At 39.2% G+C, this 21,819-nt stretch overlaps 1 protein-coding gene across 5 annotated transcripts; it reads left to right on the top strand.

Moving 5' to 3' along the window:
• The first annotated feature begins 315 nt into the window (after positions 1–315).
• Positions 316–17,201, top strand: Cdc7 (cell division cycle 7). Of its 5 annotated transcripts, none has more exons than XM_048351953.1 (12): positions 316–405; positions 1,029–1,206; positions 3,614–3,697; positions 4,061–4,196; positions 6,702–6,795; positions 6,880–7,022; positions 8,334–8,580; positions 9,650–9,745; positions 10,486–10,664; positions 11,537–11,619; positions 13,615–13,764; positions 16,413–17,201. In XM_048351953.1, the coding sequence occupies exons 2-12, from the start codon at positions 1,092–1,094 to the stop codon at positions 16,784–16,786; spliced, it is 1,701 nt and encodes a 566-aa protein (XP_048207910.1). In that variant the 5' UTR covers positions 316–405; positions 1,029–1,091; the 3' UTR covers positions 16,787–17,201. The 5 variants fall into 5 exon arrangements, with proteins under 5 accessions (XP_048207910.1, XP_048207912.1, XP_048207908.1 ...); XM_048351951.1 differs by having other exon boundaries at positions 340–405; positions 1,048–1,206; XM_048351954.1 differs by having other exon boundaries at positions 393–419.
• Positions 17,202–21,819: the final 4,618 nt, after the last annotated feature.

The following is a 21,819-nucleotide window of genomic DNA, read 5'->3' on the forward strand; positions in this document are numbered from 1 at the left end:
CTGCTGAGACAGAGACGCCTAGAGGAGGGAATGCTACTTCACTGCCTGGGGAGAAAGTAGATTAAGCAAAATAACTGGTATTTTCCTGAGCACTGGATAATTTGACCTTTTCACACAAAAATAGGCCATTTTGTCTGTTTGGTGCAATACCAGTTTGCACGATTTCTGTTCCTACTTATGACTGATTTGCGAACTCGCCCTACCAGCCGCACCAGAACCACTCTGCGCACGCGCCCTCCAGCCAGCTGGCGGCGCCAAGGGATTCGCCCCGCGCATGCGTACTCCGAAGGGCGGGAGGCAGAGGTACTGCGCAGGCGCGGCCGACCGGCTTGCCAAGGGCGGGAGCCACTGGGGGCGGCCGCCGGGACACCTGGGGGCGCGGCGGGGAGCGTACTCCCTTAAACCGTGAGTTTCTGACGGTTAGTTCCTGGCGTGGGACTGTGAGGGACTTAGACGGAATTGTGCAGGGTGACTTCGGTTTGCTCGCAGCGCGGCTCCTCCCTTCTCCCTTTGCTCCTCTTCAGATTCCCGGGCTGGTGGCGGGAAAGCTTCGCGCGTGCGCAGCGCGCCTCCGCCTGGCGGGGCGCCGGGGAAGGATGCGGTCCTCCGGGCTCTGCGGGCGCCCTGGGCCGGTGCTCACCGCCCGCCCGCGCTTCGGTGGAGGATGGGGTGCTCCCCGCCCGTGCTCGTGCGGCCGGCGCCTCCGCGGGCTCAGTGGGGCCGGGGACGAGCTGCCTGTCGAAGGACCTCCTGCCTCGTGTTTTTCCTCAGGCCAAGCCCCCCTCCGTCCCACCGTCCCTCCCCGGGGCCCCGACCCGGGCCCGTCCCTTTGCACCCTCGCCGGCGCCTGCGGCTGCCACCCGACTGTGAAGGCTCCCCTCGGGTCCTTTCCCGGCATTTCTAGGTAGTGAAAGTAAGCAAATGGAACTCCGTAGGAATGGCCTCCGTCTCCCTTCCCCGGGAGATCTGGACGTCCTGGTGCGGTTCTGTTTTAAACGGTTGTCCTTCCCACAGCTCGGTTCTCACAGCCGCTTTTCTCTCTCTGAGGACCCGACTCCTCGGCTGACACTTGGCATGCCGGTGGTTCTGTGATGGAGGAGACTGTAGGGATTCCGATGGACGAGCCCGTGGCCTTGTCTCCCCAGCCTGGCCCCATTCCGGCTGCTGACGCTTTAAAAAAACGTGAACAGAGTTATAAACTTCCAGGTATGTGTTTGATTCCAAAGTTGCCCCGTTCTAGAGGGACACAGGCAGCCGGTTTGTATTTTCTGTTGAGCTGTGTGGAAAAGCATGAAGATTCCTAAGATTATGGTTTTAGGACCCGATTGCATTTCAAGAGGATTTTAATCCAGTGTTTCCACTTTACACAAGGGAGATGCTAAGGTCTCATAACAGAGATTGACTGGGAAAGTACAAGTTTGTTGATGCCCAAAAAAGGAATTCCACCTTCCAGGCCTGTTCGGATCTCTCCCCACACTGCACCGAGCTTGGTTTTAGAAATTGAAATTGGAGGGATCATCACTTTATTCAAAAGCAGAATTGGCCGACAAACAACAGTGATATGTGTCTATCAGTGGGAAGGCACCATAGCTCCACATGCCTCTCCAGAAGTATTTGAAGGCCTTGCACACTCACATGTGTACCTTCATTCCTGCTTCTGGCACAGTAGTGTGTGTACTAGAGAGATCCAGTTCATTGTATTCTTTTTCCCCAGTGAGTAACCAAATCTTCTTTTTCATCTTTGCCCTAAGCAAATTTAGTGATAATCCAAAAGATCCTTTGTGAAGTGGACTAAGACCACCACAAGACTTTAACTAGGCACTAGAAAGGAGGAAAAAGATCCGAAAAGAGAATGTGTGTGAAAGGGCTTTGCAACTGTCTGAATGTGTTACTGTGCAGAGTAGCATTATGATAACAGATACAGATAGCAGATACTTAGATACTGCAATAAAGTGTGAAGATTCTCAAGTAGTTCATTTTATATCCATTTATTTGTCAGCTTAGGTACAACCGCCACGAATTTAAACCAAGTATTTTTTTATGAAGAGCTTATATTAGACCGAGGTATTTGGGACACATTTTATTTTATTTATTTTAACTAGGGTTTGAACTTAAGTAAGGTCTCATGCTTGCTTGGCTATCACTTGAGTCATGCCTCCAGTCCTCCTTTTTTGGGAGATGGAGTCTCTCAGACTCTTCTATCCAGGCTGGCTTTGAACCTCAGTCCTCTGCATCTCAGTGTCCTGAGTAGCTAGAATTATAAGCATAAACTGTTTATTATTAATAATGATTAACATATTAGCTATACAAGGGAAAGGGAGAATTATGACATTTCCATGCATGATATAACCCTGAAAGCTTTTGTACAGTATATTCCGTAGTGGTAGTGTTTGCCCTTGGCCTCACGGTTGTCTTGCTTGCCCAGGTGACACTGTTTACCACATGAACCATGCCTCCCACCCTGTTATTTGCTGGTTAATTGGAGATGGAGTCTCCAGGACTTTTCTGCCCAAGTTGGCTTCATGAAGACTTAGATTCTCCAGATAGGACCCTCTTGATTAGCCAGGATTACAGACATGAACTAATAATATGTTTTAACAAGATTGGTCTGGGAAATGGAGGTGTTCAAGCTCCAGTAACCAGCACCAAAACAAACAAAAAACAACCTCACAAACAAAGACAGTAGGATAAATCTAAGAGCTCCTGGGGGGGGGGGAGGGGGGATATACTATTAATTGTACTAAGATTTGAACTCCGGATATTGAGATTGCCTGGCAAGCGGTCTACCATTCCAGCTACTTCCCTGGTCCTTTTTTGCTTTTATTTTCTTAGATAGTTTTGCTAACTTTTTCATCCATGCTAGTCTCAAACCACAATCCTCCCATCTTGACCTTTAGCATACCTGGGAATATAAACATATGCATTCACACTCAGCCCTTATACATAAAGCTTTTCTAAGCCTGTAAGATTTTGTGTCATTTGGAAGGAAGTCCTTTTTTAGGAACATTTTATTGAGTCTTTGTTATACCATCTGGTGATTGCAGCTTTTTGTTGTTGCCTTTTTCATTTATTTTATTTTATTTTGTCTTTTTACTGTGTTGCTCAGTCAGTCTGGCCTCAAACCATTGGGCTCAGATGTTCTTGCCTCCCCAGTAGCTGGGGCTAGAGGCATGTTCTGCTATGCCCAGCCTAAGTTCTATTGAAATTAGCATCTTCGTTTTTAAAGGCCAAATATGTAAAAACTATATACTTATTAGTGTGTACTTTCAGTGAAGTAGCAATTTGGTCTATGCAATTCTGGGATTTTGTATTTTTCTAGTTAAAATAAGGATATGTAAGTAATAGCAACTGGGTGAGCTTTTGATTATTCACATAGTATTAGGACTTGTTAAAACATTTTGTAATATTTATATGTTAGATCTTATTTAAACTTTAGAAACTGTAGCTGGGTGTGATGGTGCATACCTGTAATCACTGGGGAGTGAAATGGCAGGGGGGTTGAGACTTCATGGCCAGCCTGTGTGCCATTGTGAGACCCTATCTCAAAGAAAAAAAAAAGGAAACTAAAATATCTCTCACTGATTGTAACTATAAATTCTTGTTTCTTTTATAGGGGTTAAAAAAGATATTGAAAAGCTTTATGAAGCTGTGCCACAGCTTAGCAATGTGTTCAAAATTAAGAACAAAATTGGAGAAGGTAATTTTTGGGGTATACATTATTAACCTTTACAAGGTTTTTTAAAATAAAAATTTTCTATTTTTTTTGCATACTTTTGATTTTTGATTTTCATTATTATTTCTTTAAAAAAATACACTATTTTTTAAACAATATTCAGACCATAATACTATTTACTGCTAATTATAATAGCTTCCCCCCCCCCCCGGGAAAAAATACAAGCCATGCACATTTTACAATAAGATGAGCAGTCCTTTTTTATCTGTTATATCATTAAAACAGTTTGCCAATCAATTTGAAATGTTATTTCATTAGCATGTCTTGTTATTTCATTGACATTTTTTTAAAACCTTATATTGAAAACTTTTATCAATTGTCTCACAGGCACTTTCAGCTCCGTTTATTTGGCCACAGCCCAGTCGCAGGAAGGACTTGAAGAAGAGATTGCTCTAAAACACTTAATTCCCACAAGTCATCCTGTCAGAATTGCAGCTGAACTCCAATGTCTTACAGTGGCTGGGTAGGCCATGTAGATACATCTTAATTGAATTAGCTGTCACTTACAGTATGTTAAACTAGGTATTCTCAGGAAAAATGAGATGGTGTGTAAATTGAGCGTTTTTCGGTCAGTTGTCTGCCCTTTGCTAGGACTTTGCCTCACCTTGCCCTGGTCGGTAAGATTTCTGTGGATTTTGGGAGTGTGGGGAATCTACTTTGAGGCCCAGCTTGCCTTCCTCTTCTTGCACCACTTCTTTTCTGTGATCTTAATCAAGTCATAAAGCTTAGCTTCCATGGTGTAAATTTATTTTCAGTGTGAGGAACTCATACTTCACATTGCCCCTGCTTTTTCCAGCGGTCTCACATTTGATTGAGATCTGTAAAATCATTTGGCAAATCTTTCTCCTTGGTTTCTCTCGGGTAGGTGGGTTCCTGTCAGCATATGGACATGTGTTTTACCACTCCCGAATTCTCCATCCTCGTCTACCCTTTCACAGCAAGATTGTAAAAATTACCTACACGTGCCATTCTCACCTCCACACCTCCCTTTCATGCATGTGTGTACTGCTTGTTTCTCTGCTACACTTTAAAGGCAGCCAAGACTGTAGGCATCCTTTGACACAATTGACATTTTAAAAGTAAACACAAACTAATTGCATATCTGTACCTTATAGTACAGTTGTACATTGTACATTTGTAATGGCATGGGGTATGGCTCAGTTGGAGAGTACCTGCCTAGTCAGAGTTTAAACCTCAATACTGCAACACAGTTAGGCAAGTGATCTTTGAGCTCTGCTCCGCTGTACTCTATTTTCCTTCCTCACCTCCTATTTTGTCTCTGCCTTCCTATTTAAATTACTCTGGAAATTACCAGTTAGTTTCTCATTGTCAAGGTAACTCTTTCCTTAGTTCTTATTCTCCTTGATTTTCATGCAGATCTCCCCTTACTTCATTAGTTCTTTTGTTGTCACTTCCTTGGTTTCCTTTTCAGCTTCTGGACTTGTTTTCCCAGGCCCAGTTTTCTCCTTCCTCTGTTCATTTTTTTTTTTTTTTTTTTTTTTTGCCAGTCCTGGGCCTTGGACTCAGGGCCTGAGCACTGTCCCTGGCTTCTTCCCGCTCAAGGCTAGCACTCCGCCACTTGAGCCACAGCGCCGCTTCTGGCCGTTTTCTGTATATGTGGTGCTGGGGAATCGAAACTAGGGCCTCGTGTATCCAAGGCAGGCACTCTTGCCACTAGGCTATATCCCCAGCCCTCCTCTGTTCATTTTTACATTAGGTATTGTTTCTTTCTGCACCTACTCATCTCTCCCTTGACCTCCCACTTACTTTGATGTCTCTATTAAAATGATGAAATCTTGGTTTTAGGTGTTTCTTGGCTTGATGATAGCAACACCGTTCTCACTCAGACTCACACCCTGGAAATCACATTGCACAGTGATGAGGAACATGGTTCTGGAACACACTGCCTGCATTCTAATCATGGCACTGAGACTTAACCATTTTTTTTTGTTGTTTGTTTTGGCCAGTCCTGGGGCTTGGACTCAGGGCCTGAGCACTGTCCCTGGCTTCTTCTTGCTCAAGGCTAGCACTCTGCCACTTGAGCCACAGCGCCACTTCTGGCCATTTTCTGTATATATGGTGCTGGGGAATCGAACCCAGGGCCTCCTGTATACAAGGCAAGCACTCTTGCCACTAGGCCATATCCCCAGCCCCGAGACTTAACCATTTTAATAACTATGGGGAAATGTCCTGTCTCAACTTCCTCATCTGTGAAAAACAAGGGGGGGAGGATGGAATAATAGCACTTTCCTGTTCATATCCTCGTGAAGATTAAATGAGTTTGTTAATAGGTATGAAGTACTACATTAGAGCTTCAGTACAATAAATAAATTAGAGCCTCAGTGGTCAATAAATGTCACCTATTTTTTTTGTGTTGTTGTTAATATCTGCTACAAAGTCTTATTAACTCAATCCTGTTTGTCTTTACCTTTCCTTCTTCTGCCCCGTCCCTCAATTAAAGCTATAGTTACCACCAGGTACTGGTAGTTCATACCTGTAATCCTAGCTACTTAAGAGGTTGAGAACCTAGGATCCCAGTTCAAAAGCCAGCCTAGGCAGTGAAGTCCAAGAGACTTATCTCCAATTAACTAGCAGAAAGCTGGAACTAGAGCTGTGGCTCAAGTGGTAGAGCTCCAGCCTTGAGTTTAAAAAAAAAAAAAATCCCAAGGACAGCACCTAGGTGCTAGTTCAAGCCCTAGAACTGATCCCCTCCAACCAAAAACCCCCAAATACTGTAATTATATCTAGTTTTAATTAATTATAATAACCTTATACCTGGTGCTATTTTGATTTACAAGAGTTTTCTCTTTTCTACAGTTAAGTATTTCTGCTGTCCAATTTGATTTTAAAGTCAGGTTTCTAGCAATATGTATGCATAGCTAAAATTACTTTTTTTTTAATAAGGCATAAAGTTGTATTTAGTTCATGTGACCTTTCCTGTAAAGCTCATTGTGCATTGTTCCTCTAGGGGGCAAGACAACGTCATGGGAGTTAAATACTGCTTTAGGAAAAATGATCACGTAGTTATTGCGATGCCATATCTGGAACATGAGTCCTTTTTGGTAAGTTTTTAGTATTTCTTGAATGTTTACTAGCTAAATGCTTAATTGGAAACAATGTTATAACCATTCACTATTGGATTTTAGGATATTCTGAATTCTCTTTCCTTTCAAGAAGTTCGGGAATATATGTTTAACTTGTTAAAAGCTCTGAAGCGCATTCACCAGTTTGGTATTGTTCACCGGGATGTGAAGCCCAGCAATTTTTTATATAATAGACATCTGAAAAAGTAAGTATGGAGATTCCAGAAGTTATTTACTCTTAGTAGAATCTGTGCTGTAGAAGCCATCTCTTAGATGGAGAACATACTGTAGCAGCTACACACACATGATTTCCAATTAAAATTTTTTCACTGGGGAAGGAAAATGCAATGAGGAAAATTAAATTGTATTAATAAAGCAATGTGCATCCTTACATAGATGCACATCATGGTTTAACTAATACAGCACTAAGTGAAAAACAATTTAGAATCTGTCCTTTTTGATCTTGCAAGTGTTTCTTATCTCTCTGGCTTCATTTTTTGTACCAGTAAATGGGTTTGGACAAGCAATTTCCTGTCTTCATATATATATATTTCATGTATATATTTTTTTCCTTGCCAGTCTTGGGGCTTGAACTCAAGGCCTGGGCACTGTCCCTGAGCTTCTTTTGCTCAAGGCTAGCACTCTTACCTCTTGAGTCATGGCACTACTTCCAGCTTTTTCTGTTTATGTGGTGCTGAGATATTGAACCAAAGGGCTTCTTGCATGCTAGGTAAGCACACTACCACTAAGACACATTCCCAGCCCACTCCTGTTTATATTTTTTTATTATGTATTTATATATCTATATGCACACACATAGACATTAAGTGTTTTAAATGGAAAATATAAATAATAATAGTGTTAATTATACAAATTGATCATACTGACTATATTAAGAATTATTCTTCTTTTCTTAGGCTTTTATACTTTTGACTTTTTAATTTCCCTCCCCTTGCTTAATTAGAAGTTATCTGCTATACTTTGATCTCTGCCACTATTGAGCACAAAGGATTTTGCTTTATTATGCATTCTTCCGCCTACTTGTCAGCATAAGCCATGAGAAAAAAAATTTTTTAAAAAGCATGTTTGATTCACTGGTTAAGGGATTCAGATTTCCTTAATTTTCAGTCTTAGCTTTTTTTTTTTTTTTGCCAGTCCTGGGGCGTAGACTCAGGGCCTGAGCACTGTCCCTGGCTTCTTTTTGCTCAAGGCTAGCACTCTACCACTTGAGCCACAGCGCCACTTCTGGCCATTTTCTACATATGTGGTGCTGGGGAATTGAACCCAGGGCTTCATGTATAGGAGTTAAGCATTCTTGCCACTAGGCCATATCCCCAGCCTCCAGTCTTAGCTTTTAAATCCTTACTTTGTCTGGAAATTTTATTTTGACTTTTTTAAAGGAACAATATAAATTGTTATGAATTACAGTTTCTATGAATATAGTCTGAGAATATTCCAATGTTACTAAATTTTTTAATTGTTACAGGGAAATAGTAATACTTAGCTTTATTTCTTAGGTATGCTTTGGTAGACTTCGGTTTGGCCCAAGGAACCAATGATACAAAAATAGACCTCCTCAAATGTGTTCAGTCTGAAGCACAGCAGGAAAGTTGTTCACTAAACAAATGCCATGAGATCCCTGGAAACAAGATTGCAGTGGGTGGTTCAGCGCCTAAGGATCTGGATCCACAGGCCACCACAAAACCTGCCAGAAGACCATGTGCAAACGAGCAAAATCAGACTAAGCATGGAAAAGATGGAAAGGTTCTACCCTTTATACTTTTTAAAATTCTAGCACTGTTTTAGAAAGAAACTCTTTCAGCCAACAGAAGGAGATAAAAATTCTGAGATAGAACTGGATGCTGGTGGCTCACAGCTATAATTCTAGCTACTCAGGAGGCTGAGGTCTAAGGACTATAGTTCAAAGCCAGCCTGGGCAGGAAAGTCTACAAGACTCTTGTCTCCAATTAAGCAGCAGAAAGTCAGAAATGGAGCTGTGCCTCAAGTGGTAGAGGATCTGCTTTAAGCCAGAAACCCAACCCCTGAATTTAAGCCCCAGAACCTGCACCAAAAAAAAAAAAAAAAAAAAGGGATAGTACTTGCATTTAGAAAGATTTCCTTTTTTTTTTTTGTTACATTTGTGTTATATGTATATATATTCAGTTGATTAGATTTCTCCTAAAATTTGTGCTATCTTTTTACCAGTTTTTGTTTGTAGGTTGCGGGGCTTGAACTCAGGGCCTGGGTGCTGTCCCTGAGCTCTTTTGAGCCACAGGTCTGGTGGTTAATTGGAGATAAGAGTCTCATGGACTTTCCTACCCCAGCTCACTTCAAACCATGATCCTCAGATCTCAGCCTCCTGAGTAGCTGAGATTTCAGGCATGAGTAAACAGTGCTGGGCTTTTTACTATTCAAATAGTTAATTTTTTTACTTTACTGATTCGTAATGTCTCTCTCATTGTGTAGTAAGAAATTACATTATAAGATAACAATGGAATAGACTAAATATTCCCTGCATGTTATAGAGTTCAGGTTGATTATCCTTTTTAAAAGAAAACAGTAGCTGTAGGGGAACAATTCTGAAGTGTCTATCTCCATTTTAGCAGCACTGTAAAACATAATGTCTGTGCAGGTGGTTTTTGAATTTTATATAAATATATTTGTGGACAACAGTAACTAAGAATCCCCTCTAGACTATATTCTCCTTTCACAGAAGTATTTTGGTGCCTGAGAATGCCTTCACTTTTAACTCTTTCCAAACCGTCAGAGTACAGCTGGCAGAAAGTGTATACAGATATAATCCTTACTTTCCTTGTTTTTGTTGGTATTATAGGAAGGATCTGTAGGCCTTTCTGTCCAGCGCTCTGTGTTTGGAGAAAGAAATTTCAATATTCACAGCTCCATTTCACATGAGGGCCCTGCAATGAAAGTAAGTAATGTAGCTTCCTAGTGCGCTAGCCAGTCGGTCATACACAGAAGGGAATTGAGGAATGACATCTACTTAATGGCATCATTAAGTAAAGTTTGGCTTTGCTAAGAGATTGTTACTACTTTGAGCATTTAGGCAACATTTTTATTTCTTCCATTTTTTTTTCCTGAACTTTTGTGGTAGAACTTTTTAAAAATCATTTTTGATTAGCTATTGCTATTCTTGCCCTGTAGGAATGCAGAGACATTGCTAGAATCAATATCATTACTAGACAATGCCTAAAAGTTCAGACATGTAGTTGATCATATGAAGATGTTTGTAATGTTAACTGTTTTCACTGTTAGATTTTAAACTAAATGCTATCTTACGACAGCCAGTAGCTTGAATAACAAGTTAAAAGTCTGACTTTAGCCAATGGAGCTGGGCTGTTTACAGCTCTGAAATGGAGTTAGACACTGTAACATAACTTACAATTTTATAGTCTATCAGGAACAGTTTTAAATAAAGTTTAAATCAAATATTTACCAAAACTAGTTAGTAAATTTTAATAGGTTACTTGACAGAAAAAAAACCCAAAAGACCTTAAACATTTTAGTGGGCAGCTTTTTTTATTTACATTCCAAAGCACATTCAGCACTTTGAAAAGTTACTCTTCTGGTGTTCCTTTTTGCCATACTACCATTTGAAGGCATCACGTTAAAAGTCATAAAAATAGAAAAATACGGCTTTTCTTTTTATAGCTTATAAAACACTCAAAGACTGTGGATGTAATATCAAGAAAGTTAACAACAAAAAAGAAGCCCATTTCTACGAAAGTTACGACTGGTGGTGTGATAAAGAAAACTGCCAGTTCTGGCTCAGTCCACCTGACTTGTGACTGCTATGCCACAGATAGAGTCTGCAGTGTTTGCCTCTCAAGGTAATGAATGTGTCTTAATGGTCAATAAAGTCACCAGCCTGCTGCCAGACAAGATTCGAAATTGCATTGATTTGGGGACTGTGAACTGTATGGACACTGGTGCTTTTAGTAATGTCTCAAGGAGCAAATGAGAACTGTTGTCCTATATTGCTTGTTTAACAGGCATGTATGTGACTTGTTGGAAAACACTTTGCTCTCATGTGGAGATAATGTGGGGGCGGACAGAGAACTGCATCTTGAGAGGCCTAGAATGAACACATTTTGCTTGGTGATTTATAATCTGTTCTGTTTTCTTTTTCTATTTCTGCAATGTAGAATCAATATCCAGAATATTACAAGTCCCTCCCTTACCACACCCCCCGTCCTGTGAACTTTTCCCTTTCCTTCAAAATGTGGCTTTGATCAATATTAACTCAAATATATAAGCGAATGGTGCTTTAATAATTCATCACTTCCAAATAAATGAATTTTTATACTGTCATTTTGTAGGTTTTAAAAAATTCATTGAAAAAATTATCTTCTAGTAGCTATACAAAGTGGTTTTATTTTAGTATGTCAGTTTATAAGTACAATTCATCTTGATCAATCTCACTAGCTTCTGTCATTCTCCCTCTAATTATCTATTGTGGCTTTTATTTTCTAGTATCTTTTTGTACTTGGAAATTACCTTAAAATCTTTCTGGAATTAAGCTGGGAAAAAGATGATTAGAAGCAAAATCTAGGATGTTTATCAAATTAGGTTATTAATTGCTTTATCATTTGTATTGATGTAAAAGCAGAACAATGCACTAAATTGATGAGAATTTCTTTTTTTGGACTTAAAAGAATTCAGCTTTAATATAACTAGAGAAATATTGTTTTCTTCTCATAAGACGTCAGCAGGTTGCCCCTCGGGCAGGGACACCAGGATTCAGAGCGCCAGAGGTCTTGACCAAGTGCCCCAATCAAACCACAGGTATGTTACACTAGAAAGCACCCAATTCAGATGGATTGTCCCAGATTTATTCCATTTTGTGAGCTTTATCTGTTTATGACTGATGTTTGAATACTTTCAATTAATTAAAATTAAGACATTCTGGCCAAGTGGTATTCCCAGTTTTAAGATAATGCTTGCTATTGATGAGCGTTTCTGCCTAATGTTCCTTTTTTTTCTTTTAAAACAATGTGCTTTGTTTATCCAATTTACAAGGTGATTTTTGCCAGTAATTTTGTCATTATCACCTTGAGGAGGGGAAAATACATGGAATAGTTTTGCTAACTTTAGAAATGTTTACTTAATACCTCAAAAGTGTTCTATAGTGTAAATATTGTATTTGATACAATTGCTTTTTTTGTACCAAGCATGTTAGTACATGACTTTAATCCCAGCTATTTAGGAAGTAGAGATGGGATAGTCTCAAATAATTGTAAAATAGCCTGTTGAATATGATGAAGAACTGTTTGTGATATTTGGGAGATATATATATATATATATACATACACATACATATATATTTAATCCAAAGTAATTATGAAAGGAAGTTTCTCAAAGAGGTGACCTCTGAGATAGGACTAAATCACAGTTGAGGGTTAGTACTAATTATAACTGAGGATGAAGAAAGAATGTAGTCTAGCTATAGAGGAAACGGAAAGTTTAATGTTGTTAGAATGCAAGATGGAAGTCACGAGATGAGATGTTTAGAAACTAACCTGGAAAGAGGTATACAAGTTTAGATCACAGTTGTCAAACTGTGTTTATAGAAAGAAAGGAAAGAAAACTCTTCAAGGCAATTTATATTCTAGATGGGTTATTCTGGCAGGTATACATACAGAAAGGGTAGATTTTGGAGGGTGTGGCCTATAGTGGTCTAAGTGAGAGATGAGGAAACCGTAAACAAAGGGTATCAACAAGAAGAATGAAAAGAGGAATTGGAAAGGCAGGGTTGGCAGGGGGGGGGGGGGGGGGGGGTGGGGGGGTGTCATTGGAAATCAAATTTGAATCTGAGGTGGTGAGGGAAAAGAGCTTTCAGGATGTTTATGAGATTCCTAGATTGAAGGACTTGGTTGTGTATAAAGATGAATAAAGGAGATGTATCTGTTTTTAGGGAAAGGTAAAATTGAATCGGTAGCCTAAGTGGTTTGAGATATTTGTGGCATATCTGAATACATATAGTCTAAGTAAGTCTGAAGCTCAGGGAAGGAACTGGGCTGGAAACACAATTGAGTATCATTATTACACCAACGGTAGTTGCAGCTGTAATGTGAGTGGAACAATCAGGGAGATTAAATAGGGAAGAGATTGGGACTGAGAAAAGGAACCTCAGCACTTAGGTCCTAGAAGTAGAAAAAGGTACAAATAGAACTTAGAAAGCCAAGTGACCAGCAACCAGTAAAATATTGACTAACAACCTAGGATAGTTCTCAAATTAAATTAATTTTAAAAATTAATTAAATTAGGACAGGAGAAATTTAACATAAAGCCAAGCTCATATGTTTTGTTTTGTCTTGGTTGTGTTTATTTTTGTGGTGGAGTCAAACCCAGGGCCATAGCCTATTTAGTCTTCATGTTCACCTTGAGCTCTGTGGGTAGCTGAGATTGAGAGGATGGTTGGTGGGTGGTTCTAGGCTAGCCCCCATTTCACAGAAGGAAGCTGGATGCCATGACAGATGCCTCTTATCCCAGCAATGATGGGAAGCCTAAAATAGGTAGGCATTCAGATGCAACAACCTACCTCAAAATGGTTTTAAAAAAATGGGGCTGATGAGATTCAGCAGTACAGTTCCTGCCTAGCAAAATCAAAACCCTACTCCAAAATTATTCAATCAAAATCTCAGTAATTGAGGCTGAGCATCCTAGTTGTTGTTGTTTTTAAGCCTTCCTAAATAATAGTAATGCAAAATAAAAGCCTAGAACTATTTATTTAGATGATGACATTTTGGACATATTTTAAAAAGTTGTTTTCTGTTGCAGCAATTGACATGTGGTCTGCAGGTGTCATATTCCTTTCTTTGCTTAGTGGACGCTATCCATTTTATAAAGCAAGTGATGATTTAACTGCTTTGGCTCAAATTATGACAATCCGGGGATCCAGGGAAACAATCCAGGCTGCTAAAGCTTTTGGTAAGCATTTTTATATCACAGAATAAAACATGTCTTTGATTATCTCCTATAAACTGCTTACTTGATCATAACAAAATTCTCTTTACAAATAAACATACTCAATATTCATAAAATTCTGTAAGGAAACTTCTAAGTTGCCTGAAAATGCTTTCACATAAGAAATAATTTGTCATTCTTCTTTAAATATGTAATCATTTTATCTTATTCAAGCACAGAATACTAGTACCCGGTTTTTTAAGCATAACTTTACAGTTATTAAAAGAACAACCTGAACTCCACTGGCCACCTTGGTGTTTATTTTAGAAGCACAATTATAGTTGATACTCAACAAGGACTGGGTGTTGATGGGAGTCAGCTGGTAATGTGGTGTCCCTATGGATGGCTGCCCTGGGCCCATCCCAAGGGTGCACAGCAGAATTACCTGATAGAGTTCAAGAGATTTTCATGTCTGATCCTCCCCGTCCATTCCTCTAAAATATGATTTGGAAAAACAAGATAGTTAGACTCCAGGCTTCTTAGCTGATGACCTGGGTTTTTTGTTTGTTTGTTTGTTTGTTTTTGTTTTAACAAGAACTACTTCTAATTGAGAACTACTTTATTAGCCACCAGTGTCATGGCCTAATCCACATGAGAACTCTGGGGTGACTGACAGGAAAGTCTCATAATAGAAGTTTCTCCCCACCCCACCCCCATTTTTGTAAAAATATATCTGCAGCAGTAAGTTCACAATTCGTACCTGTCTTCTACCTATCGTAAGAAGCTTTTGTTTGAGGATAAGATAATGCACACAAGGGCAAAATGACTGGATGGAAAGTAAGATTGTTGTCTTGATTTTTGGGTATTACATCATAATAAATGCTTATCCTCAGTTAATTGGGGAAACTATTCATATCTTAGAGAAGTTGATGAGCATGAAGTTTATTCAGCCATCCCCAAAACTTGTTGTTGAACTGCTTGAATTTCCATCATTGGTAGCCAAAGTTGTAATGAGGGCGAGTCATTGAACTACAACATCTGGCACAAAAAACCTCCAGGGCAGGTACCATGAGAGCAGACAAGAACCTTTAGAAATCTTAGGGTAAGCTCTGAAGTTGTTTCAGTCAGATGTTACTTTAACCTTGAGATGACTAGAGAAGATTCAGAATTTCAACACATACAACTCTATGACACCTGAGATTTTCAGTGAGAGCTACTCTTGTATTGTAACCCATCCCACTGACCTTGGCCCCTGGCCCCATGGAGTTGTATTAAGTCAATTCAAAAGATTTCCAGCTAGAATTAATTCCTGAGCTCATAATAGGCTGTGAGAACATATTTAACAGAATGTTAGTTTAGATTGTTTTCCCTAAGTATTTTAAACATACCCTCTCTTTAGTCATATAAAAATAATTTGGACATACTGTATGCTGTTAATTGTCATGACCTCAGGGTAAGCTTAGAGGTTAAGAAATAAAACTGTATGACTATTCTTTGACCAGATCATCCTAAAGAAAATAGGAATGATAGCATTTAAAGTAAAGAAGGCTTGGCATCTGTAGCCTCTCAAACTTAAGATATATGACATTTTCTTTGCTGTCTCCTTGTTGGTCCTGCTGCATTATCCTGCTTTTGTAGTACATCAGTACAGTGCTTGTACCAGTGTATGTCAAGGGAAACTTCTTATTACCTAGATTGCTGGTTGACAGTTTGTTTATTCCAGGAACGAATCTAAATGTTGCACTATTCATTGTTTAGCCTCACATTGCTGTTCACAGTTGCACCTATGTGTCCTTAACATATATTTAACATATTTTCCCGTGTCTGATAATAAGCTGATGGGACGTTATCTTCAAGGTATTTTAATTTTAAAAACTGAAGTACAATTTGTATACTGACTCATTCAGGAACATTAATGGAGCTTTATACATACCAGATACTTTGAGTCTGCTTTCATAGAGTTTATGTTCTAAGGATAAAGTATTATCACAGGTGAATGATATTAGGAAGGGATTATAAAGGATTAAGGAGGGTTCATCCACATAGGATAGGTTAGTCAGGAAGAACATCTTGAGAAGAGATGTTCAAATGGTTTTTTCTAGTCCAATTGACATTAGGGACCTGAAAGAAATAAAACAGCCTTGTAGTCAAAGAACTCATGGTCTAACAGGTAAGACGGACTTTTTTTTTTTTTTTTATCAACTATGACATAGGGTAGCAAAAGGACTTTTCCTAAGTGATGACAGGAGCTTAAGATCAGTTCTCTCTGATGTGATTTTTTTTTTTTTTCTGATGTGATTCTTAAGCTAAGTAGTGAGGCATGTCAGTGGTGTCCTGATTACACAGAGGTGGAGCCTACCAGGCAGTCAGGAGCCCATGTACAGAAGCTTGGAGGGGGTGGAGGATAGGAGCTGCAGCTGGTTAAACATTACAGAGAGGGGAAAAGGAAGCTGAAGAAGTTGGCAGTCAGGTGAATGCCTGGCATAGCTTAGTTAGCTACTGCTTTCCACTTACTAGCTCCTACTTGATGGTTTGGCCTTCACCTGGTACAGTTCAAATACAACTTGAAAATAGCATGCATAAAGACATATGGCCAGGTGGGTGTGCTTCTCACAAGAGATGCTTTGGATATGTTTAAGTGATGAAGTATTTGTTTTTTCTTTCTCTGATAGGCAAATCGATACTGTGTAGCAAAGAGGTCCCAGCACAAGACTTAAGGAAACTCTGTGAGAGACTCAGGGGTCTGCCTTCTAACACTCCCAAACTAGCAAGCGATGCACAAGGACTTGCTTCTCCTAACCTGGCTTTTTCAGAGAAGACTGACCATAAGTCTCAAGTACAGCACCCAGAGAATTCCTTATGTAAAGGGGACCATAATGGACACAGGAGTGGTTCTGGCACATGTACGACTAATTCAGAAGGCTGGGATGAAGTCCCGGATGAAGCCTATGACCTGCTCGATAAACTCTTAGATCTAAATCCAGCTTCAAGGATCACTGCAGAAGAGGCCTTGTTGCATCCATTTTTTAAAGATACAAGTTTGTAACAATAGTTCTTCATTTGGTGTTGAGGTCATGTATTGTGAGGTGGAATGTCAGAGTTCTTGGTTAAAAAAAACAAACCACAGGTTTGTGTTTAGAGAGCAGGAGTCAAAATTTGAATTTGATTATATTCCTTGGTAGCAGACTATAAAACACAAATTAAGATGACATCAAATGCCTGCAAGAGTTTTTACAGCATGTGAGTTAAACTCACCCATGCAGAATCATCTTTGGTTTCCCCAATTGCTTTTTACTAGCATGTGTAGGCAGGAAAGGTTGGCCATTGGTTCATGGTGAAGTCTTAAACAATGGATGTGATAAGGGATTAAATGAGTCAGAAGACTTCATTTCCTCATTAGAGCCATGTGTTCTTTTGGAACATTCCTCATACTCATAACAGTTTTATAGGCAAGAAAAATAATTTCCTTTCTCCAGAGGTGTAATAGTATACCTTTGATGAACACTAAAACAATTGTTAAAGTAGTATTGGTTATGGGACAAATTTCACTTAAAATTGAATTTATCCATTTAAAAATATTTTATAAAAGCCTTTTATTTATGTAAATTGTTATGTTTTCTTGATTTTTTTTTTCTTCCTTCTCTGCCTTCCTCTAATACATTCTTCTTGGAAATTACATGGTGCTTACCACAAAGTATATCTGGTGTTCTGTTATGTGTTCCATGGAGATACAGTTAGGAATTTCGTTATGTGCACACTAGTGGATAAGAGGAAGCTTTTAGGACCATGTTGAATATTAATCGTACATACTGCTGATTTTTCTCTCCACTGAATTTTATTATCCCCACATTATCTTAGGTATAATTAGGTGGCTATTAGAAGGAAAAGGAAGCATCAGATTGGGAATATGACTGGAGATGTTTCTTGTATGCCTAGAGTCATTCAGATTTCTGCATCCTGTTTCCATGATCCTGGTCTTGCTGAGAACAGAATAGTTACTGGAGTCTTAGGTGGGTTGGAAAGAAAGCTAATGAAACATGCAAAACAGCAAAGGACCCAAGATAGAGGCTTAGATACTTATATTCCAAAATGATATATATCAATGACAACATGCCACACTGCCTGAGAAGTAAGTTTGGAGAGAGTAGGTCTGCTGAGAAATGTTCCAATTATGTATCATGGATTAGAGAAACAGTTTAACAACTATCTTGTATTCCATATGTAGCTATCTTGTATTCCATATGTAGACATTGATCAGTATGTCTACCTAATCTATTTGGTATGTACATCTGTATGTGTGTATATATGTACCACAGATGTATGTAATTGTTGATCTACCTTTTTTAAAAAAAGGAATGTTTTAGAATTTGTATTAAAATAAAATTCTTTTATATTTTTATGTCAGGCTACTCATTTAACCAACAGCAGTTTAAGCCAGGTATGTGGTGGTGCATATCTGTAGGAAAATTTGCTGGGAGCCCAGAAGTTTGGGAATAGTTTTGAGCAGTGTAGCAAGAGTGTTTTGTTGGTTTCTTTTTTTTTTTTTTTTAAGCTTTAAAGTATTGAGCACTGGGAGTATTACCCTCCTGAAATTAATGAGTAATCTCTTCAGGAAATAGTGGATATTAGGTTAACAGATAATGACCTGGCTCAAGAAGTATATGAAAAACAAGATTTTTCTACAGGAAAGGTGCTCTTTGGGCTTTATTCATAGACTATTTGTCACAAGTGAAGTTCTTACTCATGTAAGGTCTTTGACATATACTCGAACATCAGAAAAATCTAAGGGGGAAAAATGATGAAAACTCAGGAAAGAGGCCTATGGAAGGAAGTTTAGATTCTAGAGCTATTGCTCAGACTTTGGTTGATAAGTAAGGATAGAGGTACAGGGAACTAGTGTCTAAGACACCTGATATTTACAAATTAGAAGTTTTAATCCCACTGGAGAATGTTTCCTCAATTTGGAGACAATATGCTAGATCCAAATTTCATATTATGCATGTTCTTTTTCAATTTTTGATGTTATAAAGCTGATACACAAAGGAGCCCCAGTTACTTCAGTCAGGTCATGAGTACATTTCTTTTTAGACAGTGTCACCCCTTCCCTTGCTCTCCCAGTTTTTCCCTCCTGTCCCCACCCACAGGTTATATAGTTCATTTTCAGCAGACTGTCCAGTGAGTACCACTGCTGCATTTGTTCAACCTTTGTCCCCTATTTCTGTATCCTCCTTACCTTACCTATTATGCATAGTCTTACAACTCAGCCTTCTGAGTAGCTTTTTATAATAGCAGATGCCTCCCCTGCATTACTTCAACCAAGAAAAAGAATCCCTTCTAGAGGAAGATTAAGGTTACGCCAGACACTTGTACACACCTACAATACTGGCTTTTTTGTTGTTAGTCCTGGGGCTTGAACTTGGGGCCTGGGCACTGTCCCTGAGCTGCTTTTGCTCAAGGCTAGCACCCTACCACTTGAGCCATAGAACCACTTCTGGCTTTTTCTGGTTGTGTTTTCATGCATGCTAGGCAAGCACTACCATTAAATCTACATTCCTAGCCCAATCCCAGCATTTTTGAGGCTCAGCCAGGAGGATTACAACTTGAAGGCCAGAATGGGCTACATAGGAAGACCCTGTGACAAAAAACATTACTAGTTGTCACATATGTACTGTGATCCTAACTTCTCAAAAAGCAGAGATCCTTAGGTCTGTTTCAAGCCAGCTAGGATAGCCATATCTGAGAGACGTATCTCCAGTTAACCAGTAAAATGCTAGACTAGATGCATGGCTCTAATGGTAGAGCATTCAGCTAAGAGCCAAAGGGCAAATGAGAGCAAGAGGCCCGAGTTCAAGCCCTGTAATGGGCAGGAACAGGGGAGTTGCTATTTTATGCTGTTTTCCTATGATTGAAGTTTTTGAAATGTTTAGCTATTTTTCTACTCTTAAAAATTACTGTTCAGATGAGATAAAATTAAGGATGTTTTCATTTAATAAGCTTTGGACATTTTAGGACTATTAGTATAATGAGTTGATAATGAGACAGGCAGCAACTTTCTAGCATTTTTTAATGAGAGTTTGCCTTATAAGGAGATGATTGTGGTTCTAGATGACCTAAATAAAAAATGTGGCTCAAGAACACTTATTCCAAAGAATTAAACTGAGTTTATTCAACTTAAGTTTATTTCGAAATCTGAACATAAGCCATCAAGTCATGTTGAGACTAATTTCTGACATCAGTGTTTTAGGGACAAATTGGTGCTCCAGATGTTAAAATATTGATTGCTGGAAAATGTTGAGACCCACACAGAACTTGTAGGCTTGGGTCTTAATAATTTCAGCCCTACGCATCATCACAAAGTTATTTATCTTAAAAAACACTGGCCAAATTTGGTGGGTGATGCTTTCTGCCAGTATGTGAAGATGGATTGTTTCTGCCTGTTGTCTGGTTGTTAAAGCACACTGACACCAAACAGTAAGGTCAACTCTTCAGATGTTTCCCATTTTAGTCTTAGAACTGATGTTGCTATTTCCTATATTTGCCAAATCACGTGTCTGCAACTATCTTCCTTGGAAGGTGAATCTTGGCAGCCATGTTCCACATGGGGAATCAGAAGAAGCTAGCGCTGTGCCAAATTAACACAAGGTTTTCAGCCAAGTAACCACAGAAGTGAGGATCAAGGCAAGTCTCTAGCGAGTAACTTAGTAAAATGGTCTACGTCCTAGTAAAATTTAAGAAAATGATGTTTCATATATCTCAAAGTGAAAGAAAAAAAAAGCATGAACTTAGAAAAGCAGTTGGAAAGTGGGTGAGAATATTACAAGAGGAAAAATGAGAAGTTGAAATTATTTAAGAGCTTAATTTGACCCTTTTTTCCTCCTCACTAGAAGAAAATGAAAGGGGGAAAATTGTGCTTGACCTCTGTTTTTTGGTCTTATTTCCCCCAGTTGTGGGGCTTGACCTCATGTCCCTGAGCTCTTTTGCTCAAGGCTAGCGCTCTACCATTTTGAGCCCACTGCCCCACTTCTAGTTTTTCAGTGGTTAATTGGAGATAAAGAGTCTCACAGGAACTTTACTGCATGGGCTGGCTTTGAACCTCGAAACTCAGATCTCAGCCTCCTGAGTATCTAGGATTAGAGGTGTTAGCCACCAGCACCAAGCTTTGACCTCTGTTTTGAGTGCTTTAATTTTTTTTTTTTTACAATTTACAAGAATTCAAAAGGATGACTAGCAAAAGCTTATTTAAGGAGCATATATATTATAGGACAAGGCCTTGTAAGTCAAGAAAGATGATAATAAGATATATATGGCTTAGAATTTCTACTGATCATATGCAGAATATCCTCTGGGGGAGAGTGATTGAACTTAAGGCCTGCATGTTGTCCCTTAGCTTTTTCACTCAAGGCTGGCATTTGCTACTTGAGTCGTATCTCAATTTCCTGCTTTTTGCTGATTATTTGGAGATAAAAGTGACAGACTTCACTGCCCAGGCTGCTTTTGAACCTTGATTCTTGGATTTCAGCTTCCTAAGAAGCTAGGATTACAGGTGTGAGCCACCAGCACCCAGCCAAAATAACATTTTAAATTTAATACCACCCCTGATTCCTATTGAAATAATTCTTCTTGGGGCTGGGAATATGGCCTAGTGGCAAGAGTGCTTGCCTCATATACATGAAGCCCTGGGTTTGATTCCTCAGTACCTCATATATAGAAAAGGCCAGAAGTGGCGCTGTGGCTCAAGTGGCAGAGTACCAGCCTTGAGCAAAAAGAAGCCAGGGACAGTTCTCAGGCCCTGAGTTCAAGGCCCAGGACTGGCAAAAAAATAAAAAATAAATAAAAAGAGAGAAAGAATTCTTCTCAAGAAAAGGGACAAACTTGGCTAGAAAACGTAATCGAAACAGGGTGAGATCGATTGGACCATATACTAAAACTATGTAAATGTAAATGAAATTCCCCTCTTTGTAACTAATGTAAGCTAATTTACAAAATTGATCATAACTAAAAATAGAATATAAATCGTTTATAGATTCATCTCTTCCTAGGTTTAGAGGATGCCAATGCCACTAGTGGGAAATTGAGAGA

The sequence above is a fragment of the Perognathus longimembris genome, chromosome 7 (assembly GCF_023159225.1).
Source record: "Perognathus longimembris pacificus isolate PPM17 chromosome 7, ASM2315922v1, whole genome shotgun sequence".
Taxonomy (NCBI): domain Eukaryota; kingdom Metazoa; phylum Chordata; class Mammalia; order Rodentia; family Heteromyidae; genus Perognathus; species Perognathus longimembris.